Source organism: Hylaeus volcanicus, chromosome 6 (genome assembly GCF_026283585.1).
Source record: "Hylaeus volcanicus isolate JK05 chromosome 6, UHH_iyHylVolc1.0_haploid, whole genome shotgun sequence".
In the NCBI taxonomy this organism is placed as follows: Eukaryota; Metazoa; Arthropoda; class Insecta; order Hymenoptera; family Colletidae; genus Hylaeus; species Hylaeus volcanicus.
This window is the reverse complement of record NC_071981.1, coordinates 10,359,722-10,383,069: the sequence shown is the minus strand read 5'-3', so window position 1 is coordinate 10,383,069 and position 23,348 is coordinate 10,359,722. Positions and strand designations below refer to the sequence as shown.

The following is a 23,348-nucleotide window of genomic DNA, read 5'->3' as shown; positions in this document are numbered from 1 at the left end:
TGACATTTACTTTAAAGAACAGTTCCTCGATTGTTACTTATTTTTAACCATTTCTTTTTTCACTTTACTAATTACTTAAATACATTTTTCAAGCTCTGTTTTTAGATGTACATTTGGTTTTTAATTAAGATATAAGATAATTTAAATAATGAATGGAAGAATCAAATTTAATCAAATTACCGTTATATTTACATTACTTTTGCACTTTGTAATTTTCAAGGATATGATATCTTTTGAAACAATTTTGACAAATTTAATTAAGTAATTATTTCGTTCGAAACTTCAGGGAGTAGTTTTCTCTCCTTAAACATGAATATCAGCCGATATAAATATAAGTGTCTAATATTTTTCAATGCTCTACAATTGAGTGATGTTCCTCGTAATTGATATCAACCTCGAGTTCAAACCTTAAATTACGAATATAGTTACAGTTATTGTTATACTACGACATTAATCCGTAACTTCAAAGCGTTTCTAATTAAATTAATTTCTAAGAGAAGCAATAAGTCTAACATTATGCATTCGTTAGTGTAAAAACAATAGAGACTAACACATTCTACGTTACGAATTAAATTTTTATCTAAAAAATAAATATGATTTTTATTATTTAAAATCTATGTTATTCCTTACGTTGCAATAGTATCGAACCATTTGTACTTTTCTTCGACAAATGACACTAATTTTCACAAAAAATGTTTAAAAAGAATTCAATGGTGGATACGTGACAGTTATTATTGTAAGAAATAAATTGATTCGTTGGACAAAATAATCTCGAAATCTATGTACATATGTTACAAACTACTATGCATCAGATTCGAAGAGGTTGAAATAATAGACGAATATTATTAATTTTATATATGTTTAATTGCAATATCATATTTACAGTGTATCGTGGAACATTGTAATTACAAAAATATTATTACGATACGACACGCGTCGTACTTGGTTGTAAAAGTACGTGCTCGAGGGGATACGTATCGTCGATCGCTTCAGCAATGGCGTAGACGCGATGACTTTCCGTGATTGTCGTCGCTTAGCTATTAAATAAAGATGACGTATTATCAATCGTATTATCATTTCCAATTGCGATTGTCGCGCACGTCCTCTTAAAAATTCTCGAAAAATCTCGACTATGGCATCGCGATTACATCGATCAACGCGTTGCGATAATGCACGGACTTACACGCTTAAAGTACCAATCGAGGGATGCGAGTAACGTTGCAAAGAATCACTATGTACATCGATTTTTTTTAGCTTGCAAATGCATAATAGGATAAGTGTACATAACACGTTCTTCCGCGCTTAAATTCGGAAAATACAATAACAGTAGCACGTTTGCTGCTGCCCGTCGATCGTTCTCGGTGCGTTTACAACAGTACTTACTTTGGACGTTTCCATGGTAAAGGTACGATTCGGGAAACTAAACATTTACGGAAGCGGCGTAATTTAGCTGTTCGGCAATTTTACGAGATGCAACGGATTAACCACCCTGAGTGTACATACAGGAGATAAATGGAACAATATGAACATCTACCATTCAACCTATCTGTTTCCAAACTGATAAACATGGGGGTGGTTTTGTGATCATTCACAATGGTCTTATCACTGACATCGTCTGCTTGGACATTCTAGATGTTCTGGTTTATGCTATGATTCACGTACTGTTTGCCAACAACGGTGCTACTTTTCAAAGCGATAATGCATCCATAATTCAATTTTTCTTCGACACCTTTACCGTTCAGTAAAATCAAAGGAAGAAACTACTTCTATTGGTAGTTTTCGAAAGTAAAAGGTGAAAAGCATAATTCACTTTTCGAAAGGGACTACATTCTAATGGAAATTATTGGGTCTAGAAAATGGTCCCAAGATAAACTTCAACGTCTTTCCTGATCAGGACAATCACCTGATCTAAATATCATCGTCTTACCGTTGGTAGTTTCCGAGAATAGAATGAAAAGCAAATTAATTCTTTCAATATTTCGAAAACAATTGAAAGAGACTCCAATAGAAGAATGGGATTACATTCCATTGAAAGGCATTGAAAAGGCACGTGACTTTAGGATAGGAAGTTGTATCAAAGACAAATGCGAACCCAACTCCGTTATCGATTGTCCACAGGTGTTCACATTATTTCGTCCACCCCCTGTATCTATCTGTCGCGAATCCATTGTCGGGAGTTTTTCCTCAAACTCAATTCCGCCGAGTTTTCCTATCACGATTCAGAGCGTAGCCGCGGAGAGTCGATCTCCAATCGACGCTCTTGTCGATCGGCCGGTACGTTTCCATCTCCGACGAGACTCTCTCGTTATCTATGATTTCTATAACGCCTCTTCGACTCGTTAAGCCGCGTTCAAGTCACCCGAGTCGTCTTAGATCTCGCCCGCGGTGACGATTCTCGCCAAGTGTCTCGATGGATGGAAGCTGTTTTTTTTTTTTATCATCCTCGTTCACCGAGTCCGCGTTCGCGAGAAGCGCAGGCCTCGGCATTATTCACGAGGTGCGATCTGTCCTGGGCGTCGAGGCGCTATCCTGCGCCTGGGCGCCAACAGTCCACCGAATCCTCTGGTCTCTTCGTGTCTCGTGCTCGCGGCTGTGCTGGTTTCGGCGGACGTAGCCTCGGTAGCTTCCGTCTCGCTGGAGGTTTCCGGTTCCTCGGACGACTCTTCCTGGCTGGTTTGCGGAACGGGTGCTTCGGTCACTTTGCGACGCGGCAACAACGGCGATCTTCTAGGCGCCAGCGACACCGGCGACCTGGTGGTCGATTTTGGATGGACCTGTAGTCTGTTTCGGTTGCGCAACTTGTTCAGGGGGTTCGCCGTGGTCGAACGTGTCGGCGCCGGGCTGGTTTCCGCGGGGGCCTGCACAGAAAAATACGATTTTGTTCACTCTGGAAGGGGAGATTGGCGCGTCGCCTTCGTGACTCGTGTCTCGAAACACGAAAAGTGGTCGCGAGCCGAAGTATGCTGACTTCGTGACATTTTGCGAAAGGCCATTCGGTGAAAGCAAACCTCCGAGGGAACTTTGACGAGCGATCCGCCGTGTCTAATTGTGTGCCTGTGTAGAGAGATAAAAATCGAACTGTGGAATTTCGCGCGATGGGTCGAATGTTATTATTATTATTATTTACTGCTATCTATGAGTTGACATCTTTTACACGGAATGTGAAAAGTAGCTGTATTGCGAAAGTATGTATTTATACGGTATGCAAATTCACGAAATGTAATGTAGGTATAAAGTGTGGTTCGCTCGGTTCGCAACACCTTGTTCGGTTATGTGACTGGCAAGAAGCAAAAGCTTCAATAACTTCCTAACGAACAAATTTAAGGAATAAGTATGTTAGTACTTTTATGTAAAGCACAAGAAACTGCATTGATCTGTATCGTCAAAAATATAGGTTCCATTTTAAATAAAAGTCCAGTTGCATTTTTCTGATGCATCAATGTACAAAAGTGCATAAAATTAATTGCATGTCATCCACCATTCGACACCATTTAACTTTCCATGACCATCAGATAATGACCATCAGGTTGAGACTCACACAGGTCATGTATTCAGATCCATTGTAATAGAAGTTTATAGGTGGAGGACTTAAAAGATTGCTACTCTAATGTAACAAAATGACTTGTAAATATTTCTACTTAAACTAGAGTTATAAATGTAGCCAGAATTAATCCCAGTCCCAGAGTTAGTCCCAGAATTAATTTCTACATGTAATATTTAAAACGCAAATTGTTAAATAGTTGTGCAATCCTTACCTCGTGAGTTTCCTCCTCGGTTCCTTCGCCAGCTGGCTCATCGATAGAAGTCTCGTCCGAGGCATCCGCGGGAAGAGGGATTGGCGTAGTCGTCGTGGTGGTCGTTGGTTGACCCGGTTTCTGTCTGAGATTCACTCGAGCACCACTTGGTCTGATGACGGGTCTAGCTCCAGGTGAAGGCAGTCTCGAACGTACGTTCGATTTCGGTGCAGCCGTGACTGGTTCCTGAGCAGTTTCCTTGGCTGTTTCCGAACGGGTGGATTCCTGACTCTCCTCGCTGGCACTGGGTGCCGTGGTTGTCGGTCTGCCACGTAGACGGTTGATGTTCAGTTTGTTAAACGATGGTCTCGTCACTCCGGTCTGACCATTAGACGATTGAGTCGATCCGCCATTGGACGGGGCGGACGTCGTCGTCGAGACGGTCGTTCTTGTTGATCCAGAGCCGCGGAACCTTCCGCGAGTCGTGCCAGATGGTCGTTCCGCTTGAACGGAACTCGAGCTTTCCTTCTGCACCGCGTCTTCCTCGACAGGTTGCTTCTGTCCAGGTCGAGGTCTTCTGTAACCGCCACCGTTGGATCCGTTTCCGCCGAAACGTCCTCGGGTGCGTTGCGTCGGTTCCACGGAAGCTTCGGTGGTCGTTGTGCTACCACCTCCGTTCGACTTGAATCTAAGCGAGACAAATTGTTACCCGACTAACAAGGGAAGCTTTGCATTAACATTTATTAGGCTTCTCTAAGAAGACAAGTATAATTCGTTCGTGCCTGTTTTTCACTTTGAGGGAGAAACTTCCCCGTTTACTTATGCGTTTATAACTTGAAAATAATAAAAGATATCGAACAAATGTTCAATTAACATTGCACTGTTTTTAGAGGCCTATGAACCAGTGTCAAACTATTTAAAAATTACTCCCCTCCTCGAAATTTATTTAGATTCAAAACTGTTTTTATAGTCCTTCGATCTGTAATCTCTTCGATGATCTTTGACTACTTATAGACGTTTAAGAAAGTCTTGAGCATCACTTAATTCATTCGTGACTCTAAGAGAGATTATCCTTTCGGGTTCTTTGAATTTTGGAAACTGAGACTCGTGGAACCTTGTCAGATAATCGAGTCAAGAACGAATAGGTTGAGTCGTTAACGTTAACGATTAAACGGGTAAACTTACCGGTTTCGAGAAGTCGGGGATCCTCCGATGCCAGGCCTTCGGAACTTTCCTCTTCCAGCGGGTGCTTGGGCTGTTGTGGTAGGTGGTTCCGTGGTTGTAGTGGTGGTGGTAGTCGTAGTTGTGGTCGTAGGTGTGGTAGTTGGTGGTTCCGTCGTGGTGGTCGTTGTCGTGGGTTCGAGAGTCACCGTAGTGGCCGACAATTCCGTCGCGGTCGCAGGATCGGTAGTAGTTTCATCGTCCGTTGGAGTCGTTCCATCCGAGGATCCGGTCGCCTCGCTGCTGGATGCATCCACCAAGTTATTTTGACCTTGCTGCACGAAGGCGTACAGGTCTAGAGCGACCTTGTCCATCGCCGATGGGAATTCGGTGGTCGGGCTATCGGTGACGGCTGAGACGGTGCTCGCCGAAATCGAAGAAGAATCCAATTCCTCGGAAACTTGTTTGACCTCCGAAGACGCTTGTTTGTTTCTAACCCTCTCCCGTGACACAGGAGACGTTTCCTCCTTGTCATCCTCCTCGGTAGAGCGTGAAGCTTGTTCGTCGGATGCTTCGGTTTCAACCTGAAAAAAATGCATGTATATTATCGTACGCAAAAAGACGGACGAGTCCCTGATAACCCCATAAAGAGGTCAAATTGAAACAACTGACACAGACTTAACCGACACCAATATTGACCATGATATTCTCCGTCTGTGTAACATACATATTAATAGATAGATCTTTCAATTAAACACTTTTTATGCCTTGAGAAATGATAATCTATAATATCGCAGTATAGGTTATCTATTTATTTGGAAATTTCAAATCTTTCAATGATGATGTCGATGGATTCTGATCAGTGAAGTCTGTGTTGATCATTCCATGGGACCTTTATAAATTTGTTGAACCGAGCATAAACAACTGATATAAAAAGAGACGGACAAGAGTTATCTTCGAAGAGAAGAACTGACAATCAATTTCGCTCGTTTCCACATAGGAGAAGGTAATATGTAATACTTTTATTCCTAGAATCTACCCCTTTTTTCTTTTAGACTGAGACCATGGGACATGTATCGCAAAGAAAAGGGAAGAATGGTCATTAGTTAAGTGGAATGTAATAGCACTAATCAGGTTTTTTCAAAGACCAGAAGAGGCTCGGGCTATTCACCTTGTAGAGGTACGCAGTATATTAAAAAAAGATCGTTCTGTTTAATAAGTTATACTCTTGCTACGAAGAGCAATATTATTTAGTTTTATCTCGGCTCTGTTAGCAAATTAATCGGTAAGGCTTATGTAGCAGATCTTGGCTTAGACGTGTCGCCTATTAATAATTCGATCGGTGTTCAAGTTTTCGATGTTCAGTAATTAGATACAATCTGCTATTGCAATCGAGTCTTCCTAAGTAAAATTGTTCCTACTATCCTAAGTGAAATTGCTACTTCTGTCCGGGGAGTACTGTCTTTCGCGATAAGAACGATCGATTACTTCTGGTGCTGGGGTGCTGAGTGGCCTCCTTCTAGTCGTAGGAATAGGCGCATCCTCGACTTCCTCTTCGACGGGAGCTGGCTCCTGAACTCTGTGAGGCCTGCCACGCCCTCTGGGTGCTACTTTTTCCTCGGTATCCTCATTTGGCGTAACTCCCAGGAATCTGAGCGGTCCCTTCGGTAAAACTTGAGGGAACTCGGGGCCTTCCTGATGCGTACGAAAACTGCTGGAGTCGACGAGGTCCAAACTCGGTCTGGGACGATTTCCACGCGTTCGAGACGGTTCCGTAGTTCCGGTATTATGGTTCGATCGCGATCTGTCAACATAACGAGTTCTATCACAACAGTCGTACGAAGGCTAGAAAAGCGCTGTAAGAAAGAAAAAGAATCCATTGATCGGATTTGAAACACGAAGTTCTTGCTTGTCGCAACACCTTAACGCCGGAGCTATAATGCTGAAGTGCTTACGCGTAATACGGGAAGTGAAAGTGCGTAAACACGTGCTGCAAAATTATTATGTTAGTAATAAAACACATGCGAAGGACTGAGGATCCTAGCGATAGAAGTGAAAAAAATAAAACGTTCAGCTAAGTTCGATCCTGAAACTGATATCTAGGATACTTTTATAAGGTGTGGTGGATTCAAATTCCGGTGTGAAAAACTATTTTTTGTTTTATTTTCTTCACTTATGTTCCAAGGAACGGACAACGCCAGCAATATAGCCTCTCGCCATCAATTTCGTTGTTCGATAAAATTCAGTTCACGATGGAACAGTCTACTACTACGTTGGCAGTGGAAATTCCATTATGCGTGGGAAAGTATTGTATCTCGCATGAATAAACCAACAGTCTTTAGCAAGTATAGAAACATCTATTCTCTAGCATTCATTCTATTGCTGTAAATTGTCGATCATGGTTCTATGTGAATGTTTTTTGATAATATGCAGTTCTATAAATCAAAATAAAGTCGTATTTGGACTCTTTTCACTCGAAAATACGACCAATCGATCGATAGTATTCAGATACACTGACAAATGTAACACATTTCAGCTCTCATTTGTCGATAAAATTCGAATCCATGCGGGTACCTTATCTCTCATCTAAGACCATCGATCACGCGAATCGATACCGTGTCTCGTCGAATAAACATAAACAGTAGGGTAAATTATGTTTTTTCACTTGTTCAAAAAAATTTCATTTAAGTTATCCAAAGATAGGTACTATGTTAGATTCGATACCATTAGGCAACCATCCGTCGATAAGATATCAAACTCAGTGGGTCGTCGACGATTGGTTCTCTTAAAAATCTCGTTACCAGCAATGGTTGCTAACGGTACGAAACGAAGAAAAAGGCGAACGAAGTCGAGTCACGGTTGGAATCACGACACTCACCTCGGTGGAAATCTGGTATTCGTCGGGAGTCTTTCCTCGGACACGTCTTCGGCCTCGACCAATTGCCTGCCTCTGTTTCCGTTTCTATTCGGGATCACTTCGTTGCTCGCAGGTTCCACGGTGCTCGACCTTTCCGCGCTACTGTACTTGTTTCTGTTGGTGGACGAGCCGCCGCGCCTAGGCGCGGACGTCGTTCTAGAAGGAACGTCGTAAGAATTGGTGACGGCCGAGTCCGTTGAACCCGCCTTATTCTCATCCTCCTCGTCATAGTAATAATATACGTACTCGTATTCGTAGTCCTTCCCGTTTGGCCCTTTTTTTACCTGTCGCAACACCAGCGAAACATCTCAATGTTAAAATACCGACCAACCTAGCCGTATACGTTTAACACTTTATCTATCGGGAGCCTATTCGTGGGGTCTTCAAATCTCTATTGTATACATTTTGTTGCATCACTCGACCATCAAAGTGGCCTAAGAACTTATCAAGACGGTCGAAAAGAATCAATTTTCCGTTTTTGATTCTCTTATTAGAAGAGTCGCGATCGCAATGGGATCTGTCTACGTTCTCGCGACGCCCCTCTTACGATAATCATTCGTGACAGCAATTTTACAGGGCAATGTTACTATAAAAGTTCTTCTACATTTTTTTCGAAAATGATAGGATTTTATAGTCAATCGCGTAAACTCTTACACGATAAGCTCCCAATCGTTGACGCGTATTCGTCCTACTTAGCAACGAGTATGTCGATAGATAAAGTGTTAAGTAAGGTTTGCTCACCTGAATTCGCGAATTCGTGCCCGCTGGGACTAAACTGACGTCACTGAAATCGCCGAAGTTTCGGTCGCGGAATGACGTTTCCTTGCCATCGTCGCGAATGATGTTGACGGGAACGAAGTCAAAGCCACGCGCCTCGCGTGGCGTTGTCAACACCGGGATCATGGTAGTCGGGTATTCGTCGCTGAGGAGCGAGATGTGGTAGTTTTAAACGAGGACTAACCATACAATTTTTTATATAAACTGTTTATTAACCTGCGAGAAGCATGGTACGAAATTCGTGTCGAATGTGAAAAATACGAGTCAGTCGCGTCGTATGGAAGCGAGCAAGCGATTTTATATCCGGCTATGGCACGCGCGGTCTCAAAGTAAACATGGTAATACAGGACGTGCTCGAGATAAAATCATCCACAATAAAAATAGAAACTTTTAGATATTTCTGGATATCTTTGTGTATTATCAATTGATTTGTGAGGGTTCCGCGACGAGGATGAGGCCAAACACAACGTTACTCGGAGCACTTTCAATTATACATAATGTTAAGTTATTTTTTGTATAAGTGCTTCAAATAATGTATGGATAAAAATACTCCAAATCGGGTCGTGTTTGGACTCATTTTTATTAAGAGGGCAAAAGTATAGTCAGAAATATAACGATTTTGGTTTTGATTATCGATTACTGGACAGACGTCTGATGAAACTGAAAGACTTCGTTTATTCGCGACCGATCATCAGCCAAACGAGTTGAAATATAAGTCGCGATAATAAGAAGTAAACAAGATATTTAAGGCTTTCGCAACACGGTTCTTCAGGGTTAATACTAACTAAAGATTCTGAGTGTAGGCCATGTCCTTTGGATGGAACGCTTCGTCGTTTTGCCAGTATTACAGCTGGTTTTTTCAAGGGCCAAATGGCATACTGATATATCGCTATAAGTAATTTTAACCCATTCCAAGTTCAAAACCAACTTAGATCTAAATATTAACATGGCCTAACCCGATCTAATTTTGTCTTAACCCAGACCTAACGAAAGATCCGCCGATTTATGCGATCTACGATCCCAGACGAGAGAGATAAGATACAAACGCAGACTCTAACTTCATCAATTACTGAAGATTGAAATTTTTCATATTTGTTATTGTATGCTCATGAGAGTATTATAAATAGACTAGTCATGTTGTTGCGATAAAGGTAAGTCCAAACACAACCTTACTTGGATTAATTTGTAATACACGTAATTAAAAGTTTTAAGAAGCAAGTTGAATAATGTGTAATAAAAATATTCCGAATGAGGTAGTAGCTTGAACTTTAAAATATGTAGAAATCAAATTGCTCGTTCCTTAAAGAATCCTCATCAATCTATCGACGATACTTTCAAATATAAAATAAAAGTTTCCTTTATGGACAGATACAAAAGGAATTGTTCGAGGATTAAAATGCTAAGTACATTTCTTCTATTAAAAATAAAGCTTGTATTCAAATCAATAACATTGGATGTAGTCGTAGCCATGGGCTTTGTTACCATAATATGTAACATTTTATGCTGATACTGCCAAACAAACTTTTGGAAACTAGCTACAACCTTAGGAGCATGTTATTACTTGAAGTAATTAAAGCAGTGTTCCTAAAATTCAGTCTCGTTTATGAATAAATAGCGGTCGAAAGTCTCATTGATCAAATAAAGAAATCACAAAAGTGGGCTTTTTCCAAAGAGTTATATCTAGTCAGGACTTTTGACAAATCGATTTTCCGATTTTTACATTTTCGTTAAGTACATACGTAATCTTGAGTATATCGAACCAAATTTTACAGGGTTTCGATAAATATTGTCGAATTTACGGGCATATCTATACAGACTTTTTTTACTATGTGTAAACTATAGAAAACTTTAAACTCGTTTTTTTCAAAAGTATGTTTTTTAAATCGGTGATCAAGGTATCTCAGAAATATTTGGACCGATATGGTTTAACTTTTTATACCAACATTAGAACATTAATTTTTAGTTTTTAATCGAAGGTTTCTCCGATTCGATTAATATTGTTCATTTTATAAACAATTCAAGACGACATTTTTTGTCGAATACCAACATTTTTGTTTGAGAAGCCACCATTTTGTTCAAACGTGATATTTTGCTTATTTGCTTATATGATATATTTTGCTTCGATTAAAGACAAGATTGAACCTTATATTAACTGAATTTTCATTGGTTTTGATTTCATTTAATCCAGTCTAGAGATAGTTGATCACCAAAGGCACCTTTACTTGTAGGTGTTCGTGGAGACCGATCGTAGCATCTCGACAAATTAATGTGTTTGTGAAAAGAAAGTACAAATATATACCCAAAGATCTACTCAATTCAATGTAAGAAAATCCAATAAAAGAAATGTAAACGCCTTCTCAAAGAAAATATTTGAAAAATTGCTTTTCTTCGGTCTCTAGATTAGGTATAACCCCTTAACGATAAATGGCCCGTTACGATTATATCCAAGTTGATTGATTTTTATTCGTATTCTTTTGTTACCTGACATGAACCCCAGGAATCACGGAGTCCCTCTGATTTTCCACGCGCGATTTGTAAGCGTCTGTTCTTCGAATTCCAGTCTCCTGAAGGACACCAGTGTCGCTAAAGTTTTCAAGCTCGACGCGGACTTGCCGCTTCGCGGTGCCACTGTCTGTTTTGTCATCGTCCCCGGAATCGAAACGCCTGACGGGATCGAGATTGGCCGCCTTCTTATCGAAACTTTCCAACCGTTGAATAACTTTCTTCGTGTGCTTTCCGTCCTTCGTGATCGCTTTCCTCTCTACGTCGACGACGTCGTCGTCCTCGTCTTCGTCGTCATACTCCGACGGTCTCGCGACACTCTCAGGCAGTTTGTGAGACGTTACGAAATCTACGAAACAACACCGATTATTAATTAGGTGATCTTATTCGTTGGCGATCGAGACGACATTCAAAGATCAAGGAAATATCATGTACATTTCATTCCAAGACTTTTAATAGTATAGAGTAGTACATTTTTTTATCAAAGCCATCCGCTTTTGCATGTCTACATGATTCTCACATGACAAGAAATATTAAAAACAAATTGTACTGTTTCTGAAGGTGTAAGTTGCGATAGTTTTCAAATACTTTTTTTTTACTTATTCATAAGCCAACATAAACGGTATAAGTTACATTTAGAATATTCCTCAATATCTTTCGTAATATAAGAATCATATAGGCAAGAATATAATAGGTGATTTTAAAATAAAATGTAGCTTTTCCCATAAAGTCGATAAATGCTAGCAATAATATACGACATGCATACTTCTAAGAATAGACCAACGAACATTTACGCAGTTTCCATTCCCTCGTCAAATACCAATATCATACACACTTCTAGCTATACAAACCACAGAAACATTCATATGCTCGCTACAAACTAGAAGGGATACCCCGTTAAGTGAATAGATAAAAAGGACACTGCACCTTCGACGGTTACGGCCTTGCTTCTAGGCGCATCGTCCGCGAGCGTGTACGCGATGATGCAACATATCCTTAAACAGAGAAAAAAAAACGTAATTAAACGATTTATCGGGAGTTACCGTGCTCAGTTTGCTAAGTAATGGTTCATCGTATACTGAAAGGGCTGTAGTTCGCACATACTTTGAAAACGTGTAGAAGCAGCAAATGTTTATTAGATCAAAGGTTCGAAGACCATTGAACTTTCTTGGGAGGAGATACACAGTTGTTGAAGCCAAAATACAAGAATTTTTTTTCATGATTTAAATACATATTTTAATTCAAAACAAAGCGTAACTTTATAGTACACGTATTGAATTTAATATATGTATAAATTTTGTCCTCAAGATATATTTAATAGTGGCTCACAAACATTTTTTTCAGTAATATAAAAATGTCTTATCTGTGACAAATAATTCTGTTAGAATACGTCAACATCTGCTAAGTGGACAAAGAAATTCCTTCTCGATGAAAAATTGCTATTCTATTAAGCAAAACTGATAATTTTGAAAATCGAAAAATGAACTCATACTCAATACTCAATGAAATATATAGGAGGTTTCTTTATAAAAATTTTCTACATATACATCTCTTAAGGGGTTGTACTTATACCTAGTCAAGTGACCGAAAAAAAGAGATTTTTTATGAATTTTGTTTAATATTTGTTTGCACTTATATTGTTAAATCTTTTTATATCTAATTAAATAGATCTTTGCATATAAACTTATATTTTATATTTTATTAAAATATTAATTTGTCGAAATGCTATAGCAAATTTCCGAAAGCATCTTCAAGAAAAGTTATTTCACGGTGATGAACATATCTCTGGGTTACAATTTTGTCTTTAATCGAAGGAATACGAAAAATATCACGTTCTAACAAAGTGGCGGCTTCTCAGACAGAAACTTTCATTTTCGACAAGAAATTTCGAACTTAAAAGTAAATTAAACACTAAAAAATTAAGTTATACAGCTTGTATACGAGCCCTATCGGTTGAGCCATTCTCGAAGTATCTTGTTCACCGATTTAAAAACACACTTTTGAGAAACATACGTTTAAAGTTTCAAATATAGGTTACATTTAGTAAAATAGTTTTTATAATTTACAAAAGTTTTTACGTTTACGCTTGCTCAAACAACATCAGAGATTAGAAGGATGATATTGACGAACGTAAATGCGATTGTCGCAAGATGAAACTCCGTTGCCCCGCGAAACACGTACAGACTGCAGGATAACGCTCGCCGCGGTGAAAGTTCGCGTCTGGTTGGTGAGCTGGAAGCTGCAACCAGCCGAGTTGTCCTGTTTGCTTTGGACCGGTATTCGATCTTTAATACTCGACAAGTTGTCGTTAAAGTTCAACGGCAAAATGATTAACAAAGATGTTTACGAGTGTGAAATAATTAGGAACAGTTCGACGACCTGAACGTGCACATTTATTAGTCATAACTATTCGATGATACAATTATGCTAAATAAAATCGTTTGTAGAATATTTATCTACATACGTTTTGTATGTATTTTCCATATGCAATTCACGCCACGAAAAAAACGTGCAGTTTATTTATGTAGCTACGGATTCGAATCATTTCCAGATCTATAATTATAACCATTGATCGCGAAAAGGTTTACTAATCGTTTTTGCTGTGCATTCGAAGTCGTTATTGATAACACAGAAGAATAACTCTCGAGGGATAGTAATTTGCGAATAAAAGATGCCTATTAATCGATAAAAATTTGAATTTAATTGTGATGAACGAATGAAAATTCATCTATGCATAGATTTGTCCATTTCTGGGGATCCTTTCAGCAAGAAACTGATCCTTCCTTCTAAATCTCGCCATCTTCAAAACGAACGGATCCGTTCGTTGTTTCGTTTAACGACGTCCGTCAGCGACGTGGTTCGGTCTCGCTTGTAGGAAGATCGAGTTTCGCGACCACCAAATAATTTAATCGAAAGAAAAAGTCAAGGCCGTCTAGTAGCGTGCCTGGGGATACGAGCGCGACCTCGTCCTCCTTTGGCTCAAGGTTGCTCGACCAGGTTCGCAAACGATCCGAAATTTGGAGAAAATCGAAACCCATCGAAACGCGCCGACATTTCTTTTGGACGGTAATCGCGACAGGTGTAAAACGTGGCCGAGTGCATTCGTTTCAAAGGGAACGTGTAAATCGAGTTGGCCGGAAACCGACCGATTTCCCAGGGACAGAGACAGAGACAGATTACGGAGTGACAAACAGAGAGAGAGAGAAAGTTCGTTTAATACATTCTCTGGTACGAGGTTTCCTATGACCATATTGCCAGAAAATAAAGTGTACGCAATATACGAGTACTCGTAAGAGAAGTTCGACAACTTGAAAATTTGAAACAATTTTAAGCATTGTTTATTGAATGTTGTATTCTTTATTGTATATTTTCGTACTGTTATTAATTTTAAACTTTGTGGGTACGTACAGAGTGTTTTTAAAGCGGAATTTAGTGTCTTATGACGAAATGAAGCTATCAGAAACATACTTTTACTAACATTATATTCTATTTGTAGGAGTAAATTATATGTAACATATAATTTTGCTGTATGTGAAGTGGTGAGGGAGATTTAACAAATTAATTTTCTTAAATGGAACCATACATATTTTTATTCATAATAATAAGATAGTATTTGTTTAGATAAATTCATCGGCCTACATACCATATTGTTTATTATAATATAAAACCTTCAATTGAAGGTTATACTTAGTAGATTTAACGCAACCTGTCAGTCGATCGAATAAGGATAGAGCATCTTGGAGAAGGAAAGAAAATCCTACACTTATGTATAAAACATAACATTGAGTATAAGAAACAACGAAAATATAAGCGTAAAGATGAAAAATAAAAGCACAAATAAAAAAATAAAACGGTAAAATGTGATGTAATAGACACACCCGTGGAAAGGCGAAAAGATGAGACTAAAGAAGTAGACAAGCGTACCACAGCGACAGCAAGGATAAATAAAGGTAAAAGAAGTTGAAGCAATGAAATCATACGAAAGATGAGAGATAAGAAAGCAAGAGGTGAACAATGAGTAGAAATCCAGAAATGACCGAGGTAAAGGACGGACATTCAAAGGATCGGGTATCGAATGAGTAGAGGTCGTTAATCCGAACTCCAGCGGTGCGGCGTTCCAAATGACTGCTTGAAAGATTCCGAAGGACTTCTTAGAAGTCTCGCTTCTGTGTGCAGGTACCAAAAGAAGGTGTGACGGTAGAGACAGGTAGGTCTACCCTGCCTGAAACAAGGCGCCCGTGGAAATACGAAAGAGAGACAAGGATTGCGAGACAATCGTCGCAGCGGCGAAGAAAAGAAGTAAAAGTGCACGATAAGAGGACGTGTGCCTGTTCATTTCGTGGCGTACATCCGCAAGGTCGATTGGTTACGATCGATTACCTCTGCCGACGAAGGAGAACGACTTGTAAAATTACGGTTAATACCAAGGGCTTCTTGTTTACCTGAACAGTCCCTTTTTTTCGTTTCGCAGGGACGTTCGTTGCCTTTCGACGAAACGAAGAAGGTCGAACCGTTTACGCTACTGGCGCGAAAGACACGCGCGTTCTTTTTCTCTTGTTCGACGTCTTTCCGTACGATAGAAAGTAGTCGGTGGCTTCGTAGAGCCGTGTCGCGACATTTACAACGCGATCGAAAGGAATGATATACATATGCACACGTATCCTGTTCGGTGCGCGTAGGAACAGCTCGACGACGCGACGTAGCATTCGAGACAAGAAATGCTATTTACGTCAAATTTCAAATGATAACCGTGATCCGTAATCCTTCTCAAGAGTCTTGGCGATAAGAGACACTTTCCCGTCGGTTAAAACTTTTCATTTAGAGCCTTTTTTTATTTTTGTTTTATTTATTAAAGCTTTCAAATCTTGGAAGAGATTTATACGCTTTACAAAGAAGCTAAACTATACATGTTATTAGCATTATAAAGAACTAGAGTTTATACGTATGTGTAAGTTTATACATTTATATTACAGCTCTTCAAGGAAGATAGAATACATGCACAAACTCCAACGTTAGACTTACAATTATTGTAAATATGTAGGAAGGTAGATAAATAGACAAATAAGTAGACTGGTAGATGTAATTTAAGTTTACAGAATTGTTGAAACAATTTATCTCTTCGATTATCGCGATCTTTGATATGTGATCAATATTTTGAGGACTATAATTATACCAACAGCTAGTATTACTTACTAACCCCACTCCTGCTAAAGAAGCAGCAATGTTATAATGATTGGTTCTACAATGGTTTATCGTAACAAATTAATTCACGTAAGAGATTTCAATGCCAGTACCAAGGAATGTCCTTATCCTTATTTAGAAGTACTTTTTCCTTTTACTCGAACCAAAATCAATTAGAAAATTTTTAGTGTTATTTACCATATTATTCCCAAACTCTCACGAAAATCTATAAAGGGAATTACAATAGGATCAGGCAAGTTAGTATTACACATAGATTTGGCAGCAGCATCTACCCGATCATTTTCAAGTATTTCAGTATGCGAAAGAATCCACTGGAATATAACATGACCCGTGTTATCATTGTTTTGTAGGAAATTTAAATAATTTAAACATGATATTATAACATGATATAATTTCAAAGGTATAGGGGTTGTGTTTGATCAGTGGTGAAGATTTAGCAAGATTTTCAAGAACACTGACAATGAGAGTGATATTACTGAGAGCAATATCTAGGAAATTATTAATCGCAATACATTCAGCCGTAAATATCGATGCACTTTTGTTTAGAATCGCTTTAATTTTTTCGAGAGTAATATTAGTTACACGAATGCGTATTCTTATAGCGAGTGTATACAATCATTTATTTGTATTCGAAATAAATTCCATGTATATCATACAAGGAATAATTTAACGCGATACTCAGGCTTAGCTTTCCGAAGTTTTCCGAAAGTTTTCTCTTCTTTGCATGTTCTTTCAGAGGTCGAGAATGCAGAGAGTTAAAAGGAACATTATTTTATGGATTACAAATATCAGAATTTAACAAAACTTATCTAGCAGATCATGTTCGTTGATTAGTAGACAATTAGTATGAACATATTATTCAAACGATTAATAGGGTCGCCTCGAGGGTACAATTTGTGAGATAAGTCGTACTAACACGTTCATTAGCAAATCTTGGACGAAACGTAGCAATATTGGTCTTTAGTATCAAAACCATTAGTACCTATTAACAAATCGTTTATTGATTATAAAAACAAAAGAATGTCTTGATTGTCTTCTATAAATGTGGAGCCCCTGTGAGTATAGGTAAATCCCAGACCAAGATAATCTGACTGAGCATTCTGTGATAGCCTTATAATATCATGGCGGATCTCAGCGTTCTTATGCGTCATAGACGAACACGTTGGACTAATAGGAGTGTAATTCATCCGTTATCGGTTTTCTCGTTACTAATGAAATCTATCTGCATCGACAGTCGTCGACACCTTTTCATTTCCTTGAGAGGTTGCTCGCCTGATCGATAGAAACGGTGGAATTGTCAGTTTGCGCTTTCTATCTTTCAAATTATAAAACAACGGTTGTAATCAAGGCTGAATCATCTTCAGCTACTCAACTCCAAAAAGCCTTTAATAACCAAAAATATCTCGTCAATACCTTTTATAAGAATCCAGCTACAATTTATATTTCATTTTTATTGTACGTTTAATAAGCATAACATCAATGTCGACGATTCCTCGTGTACCTCGATTTCGCTACATTTCCTCGTTTAGATTTAGGAGCTATAGGGCCTTCAAACATCGATTTGTGGTAGGTAGATCGATTTAAGCAGAAACACGGAACACTATAAGCTTCTAGTATCTACATCCTCGTAGTAACCAATTGATTAACTTCGTCATTTTCTAATGTTGAAATAACATTATCAGTTGACTTGCTTTTGATGATGACTAACGCGCCTATAGAGAGGAGTTTCACTAACATAAGATGAAACATCTGAAGAATGCACGTAAATTGCTAATGGCATAAGACGATTGAACAGACATATCACGGTAATTGGAAACTTATGTTTTCAAGAAGTTACAAGTTATGTCTTGAAGAAATTTGTTTCCAAGAAATGACGCAAAGCAAACTCTAATTAACGTTAACAACCAGAAAATAGGATTAAGAACTAAGAGTTCTCTTGTCACATTATTTTGAAGAACAATGGAACCCGAGACACGATTTCGATTAAACACAGTTCTTTTCTCGAATCGAGTACTTTCGAACGTACTAGTCTAAGAACTTTGTTTTCCTAATGGTGGTCATAAAATAATGGAATAAAATAATCTAACAGAATATCAACCAGTGTTAATGTTACAATAAATATATTGTAGTACAGCGTCGTCAAATTTTGGAGTTATAATTAATTTACTTTTATAATTCCAACATATCAATGTTGTATTGAAAAGAAACTCATGAATACAGTACAAATATCGAGAAAAATAAATTCAATTCATTGAAAGTGTTCACCCGTAACAGTTCTTCATAATCTTGATCTGAAACATTAACGTGGAAATAGCTTTACTCTTAGAGTCAATTTTTTATTCCAAAAGCAGAGAAAAGAAAGCCGACTTAAAATAACGTTTTAATTTACTTCGAAAAGTAAGTTTGACTCTGCCGTAACTCTCTCCTTTTCTAAAAAATATTATGGGGAGCCATGCACTACCTGTAGCTCAGGGGTCTACAAAACCGTAATCCACGGCTGAGCAAAGCGAACGCCGAGCTGCCTAGGGACAAAAGCGGAGCATAGAATCGAGGAACCAGCGGCAAGAGCATAATAGGTTTATTCCTGAATAGCCCGGAACTGCCAAAATTCGTGAAAAGAATTATAGTTCCGCCAGAGTCCGCTGCTATAATCTTTATCGTGTTTTTATGAAGGAAGCTCATCGAGTTGTCTTCATTACAAATCAAGATTCGCTATTCGCTTTAAAGGTTTTCTAAGGATTTTGTACCCTTTATGCACACATGGAAGGAGGTCGTATTACAAAAATATTTAATTATATAGCATGCGAATGCATGCGGATTATTGTGTAAAGCCCGATATCAAACGTTGATTAAACGTTATCAAACGTTGATTAAACGTTATCAAACGTTAGAATCAAATGATTCACCGAGTTCGCGACGGCTTATTCGAAGCCATCGTAAAAAAAGAGCTGGAGGAAAGGCTAACGGTATGCTTTAAGACCTGTAAGTGTTTGCGAAGAAGATGATTCGTTTAATCGGATCTCCGGAGCTCGAGATCGATACGGACCTTGTACCATGAAAGACGTACTAGAAAGAAGTACCATATTTCTAAACGATCTGGGTCTTCGAGTGATAGAAATCTCGCGACGAGATAGCTTGAGAGTTTTGCAAAGAGGATTCGATGCCGGGCTCGAGACACGGGCCTAGCCGAGGAATCCATCGCGATTCCATATGGAGAAAGCTGGACTCGGTTACAGGCGTATCTACGTAAGCATACAACGTATGTATTTACGTGGGTATATCCAGTGGCACGAGACACTCACGTTACGTAACTCACAACATTACCGCGAAAGCCTGTTGCAAATCCGTAAATATTTTCTCGATTCGACTACGAAACTCGATTTCACGAACGTCGCTAACCAACTTCGTAAATACTGGAAGATGTAACACCGACGAGACTTTCTATTTAATACACTATTGCGCGAAAGATCCCGTAAAACGTGGTTCGTCGCTCGTGGATAGAACGGAACATTGACGTTTGATCCGGCCACGCGAAAATGCGAAAGTCGAGCGTGGCCCGATACCCGCGAGTCTTTTTCACCCGGTACGAATCTACCGAGCGATGTTTTCTCGATTAGACCGCAAGAGAGAGTCGAAGTTGCTGTCTGCATCCACTGTCGGACGATCGGGTTACGATGTAACTTGTTGCGGCAGAAGAATTTCAATTGTTTCGAGACCACTAGTGCACAGGGAGGGTAGGAATCAGTGAAAGCGATGGAACACAGAAAAATGTGATCTGCTGCTTTATTTAGACCAGGCTAACTCATAGTACTTCTTAACGCATTGGTGCCACATTACAAACATGCAAAATAAGATGCTTGTACCGATTGTATGCGGTCTAAGAGCGAAGATAATATCGACAGGTGTTAGGCAAGAGTCAAGTTTTCAAAGATGCAAGTTTTCATACGTATTCGGAGTAGAAATTAATTCTGTACCTTAGAAATAGTTACTCGTTATTCTGATACGTTGGAGTAATAACTTTCCAAGTTCTCAAACAAATCTCTATTACAAATGATCTCGATACATAACTTAAGTCTCAACCTGATGACCAAATTTCGCTTATTGTCATTCTTCTAACAGATTATAGAGTGTATTCGCAAATTATTAGCTATAGAAATTAATTATGTGCCTTTGTATTAAATCATTTATTACCGTAGTTCAAATATTCCCGGAACCTATTTATAGGCTTTCTAAATCTAATGTTTACTTCCTGAAATGCATTAACTGTGTTCTTGGTTGTCTACTTGCAATGCTCAATTTGATGAAACAGCAAGGTCATTCGATATATTTTTCAATAGTATGTACAAAAGTTAATGTAGGAAATTCTCTTCTATAATATAGAATAATAAACTCTTTATCAATAGAGATATAGTTTTAAAGTACAAATGTTTGTAGAAATGAAACATACTGATTGCTGTGCCCTCTTAGAATGTATGACTGAAGAAAGATACAAACTTGTAAGGTTCTTTCGAAAGGCACATGATTAATTTCTACACCTAACAATCGAGCTCATTTATACACTCGAGTCAGCGGTGCGGCGAGTAAACGACGATCGAACGTTTCCTGCTGTACCGATTTTCCGCGAATATTCCAGATCGTACAGTCGAGGTCTCTTGATCGTGCGCGATCGCTCTCTTGTAGACGTCGCGAAAGCGAATTTGAGAGAGCAGTCGATCGATCACGCCTATCGTCGGGCTCGTCTTCGGGAGTAGGAATCCGTTAGCGCAATCCTCGTTCAAGGAAAGCCACTTTCTTTCGTGGTTTATCGTCGGATGATATTTACGAGCGTCGACGCACGCGACGTCGATTTGGCCGTCTCGCCAAGTCTCGGTTTCGTTTAACGTCCCGGCCGATTATGGTAAAACGGCGAAAGAAGCGAGGAGGGAACTACCGGCAACCGGCTTAAGTGAAAATTACGAGCAAACGGCGTTGACTTTTGCTTCCCTTTTAGTTTTTTTTTTAGCCACCATTTCCACGTTAATTAGCATTCCCCGAAGACGTCGTTATCCTGGCGAAAACTCGTCTGAAACGAAACCGAGAGCGCGGTAACGCGTCTTCGCCTCATTGATCGTTCCCCCGAGCGAAACGAGTTGCGAAGTCGGTTTTATTTAATTGGATGTTCGTGCAACGGTATCGCGGAACAGCTTATCGCGTCGATCAAAGTTCGGAAGACGGATCCTTGATGAGATACATAATCTAAGATCACTATAGATTCTGCAGAATTGTCGAGCGCCTTTCTCGCGAAGAAGATCGGTTGGAAAGAAGATTTGTAAAATCTTCCGAGGATAAGCCTCTGGTAATTCGTTACGCGTACTACCCTCACCCTATCCATCACGGAGAAATGCAAAGATTTATCAGTTTATCAGCGGATTTGATCGACCATCTTTATTGATAATTTGTTTCGCGAGAGAGACGGTCGATCGAACCTCCTTGCAAACCGTCCGGTTAACCTCGATCATGCGTGGATCACACTCTGTTGCCGTTCTTACGGTACTCGTACTCACAGGAGCGCTGTTTTCAGCCACATGTCGACGGCCTCCGGTGGTTTCCTCGCGGTTTTCTCCTATTTATCCTGACGGAGGACGTGGAGCTGCTGGATCCGTGTCTGTCCGAGTGCCCGTCGAGACGGTCGAGGTTGCGTTGGTGGAGTCTCTTCCGTTGGCACCGGATCGAAACGCGAAATGCGCGGACACTGTTAGGAGATCGGTCGGTTATACGATCGCTGCGACAACTCGAAGGTACTGCGGAACGAGGACACGTATCGTCACCGGACACTCGCGACCATCGTTGCCCTCTCTTCGAGGCGACGCTCGTCTTCCAGCTGCGCCGAACCGATCGCGGGTTGGACCGCTTAGTGACACCTGGCCCGTTCGCCGTGGATACGCGTCGATGCGTTTCGCGCGCGATTCGCGTACCTCTGCCTGCGGGATGATAATCTCTCTGCCTGGCTGACGCCCACGCTCTCTTTCTCCCTCCGTCTCTTTCCTGCGACGAACTAGCGGCACCCGAGATAACGGAGGAAAAGGAGAGAAAAAGAAGCGGAAAAAAGCCGCTCACGGAGGTAAAAGTAAGAGGTAGTCGAAGGACGTGGTGAGGGTATGAGAACGGCGGCGAATGCAGGCCTCTACTTATACGCCACCCACCACGGCCACCTGGAGCACACCCCACCAGCCCATGAAAACTGGACACCACGTAGTCGAACTCGACTCGATATACGCGTGTTGTCGAGACTCGAGAGATCCCAACTGTTTGGTTGGTTACTCGTTCGCCCGCTCGCGCTGACTCCTAGCTCGCCTAGATCACCGCCAATTCAGACTCGAAACGACCTGCGGTCCTATTCCTACGTTTCGAGACCACACGGTTCAATTACCGTACCTTCTTCTTCTTCTTCTTCACTTTATTCTTGGATTGTTCCTCACCTTTATACGATTTGACTTTACATTCGTGGCTTGCCCTTTCGCTGGCGCGCCGGCTATTCTCCGATCTCAAGGATCGTCGAATTACGCGTTCAGGAATTCCAAGAAGGTTTCGAATCGTTTCTCGATCGACGCAACCGCTTTCACGAAGCGCGTGAATCACATGGCGCCTTTAATAGATGCCTCTTTTACCAGTGGAGAAGGACGACTAACCGGATGCAGACGTTTCGAACGTTGACGTCTTGCGAAAACGTAGGACTACGTTACGAAGCGTTTGCATGTCCTGAGGGACGGAAAACGAATGACTACGGTCGAATCGTATCGAACTTTCCGCGATCAGTATTTTGCGTTCACCCGGGAGACAAAGAGATCAACGAAGCGTAGCGAGGAATGTGGTCCCCTTGTCGGATAATATTTTGATGAAAACGCACGAACAATCGAGAATAGCGTTTCATTTCAAAAATCAATTGAAATATTAATGTTGTTTTCATCGTGTCAACGCACTTTTACGAGGCACTGACTCGCTTTCCGATGATTGTAAAATATTACCGATCATTCGGCTCTTTCGAGGCGTCACGGGCTGCGATTAACTCGCGCGTC

The 23,348-nt window shown here is 40.1% G+C and overlaps 1 protein-coding gene across 1 annotated transcript; it reads right to left on the bottom strand.

The window, feature by feature from the left end:
- Nucleotides 1-857: 857 nt before the first annotated feature.
- On the bottom strand, nt 858-22,416 carry LOC128878471 (uncharacterized). Its single transcript, XM_054126704.1, has 9 exons — nt 21,837-22,416; nt 12,019-12,086; nt 11,071-11,440; nt 8,554-8,734; nt 7,774-8,096; nt 6,384-6,699; nt 4,920-5,479; nt 3,756-4,422; nt 858-2,858 (listed from the first exon to the last, which is right to left on the bottom strand). Exons 1-9 carry the CDS (start codon nt 21,857-21,859, stop codon nt 2,487-2,489), a joined length of 2,880 nt encoding a protein of 959 aa, XP_053982679.1. The 5' UTR covers nt 21,860-22,416; the 3' UTR covers nt 858-2,486.
- Nucleotides 22,417-23,348: the final 932 nt, after the last annotated feature.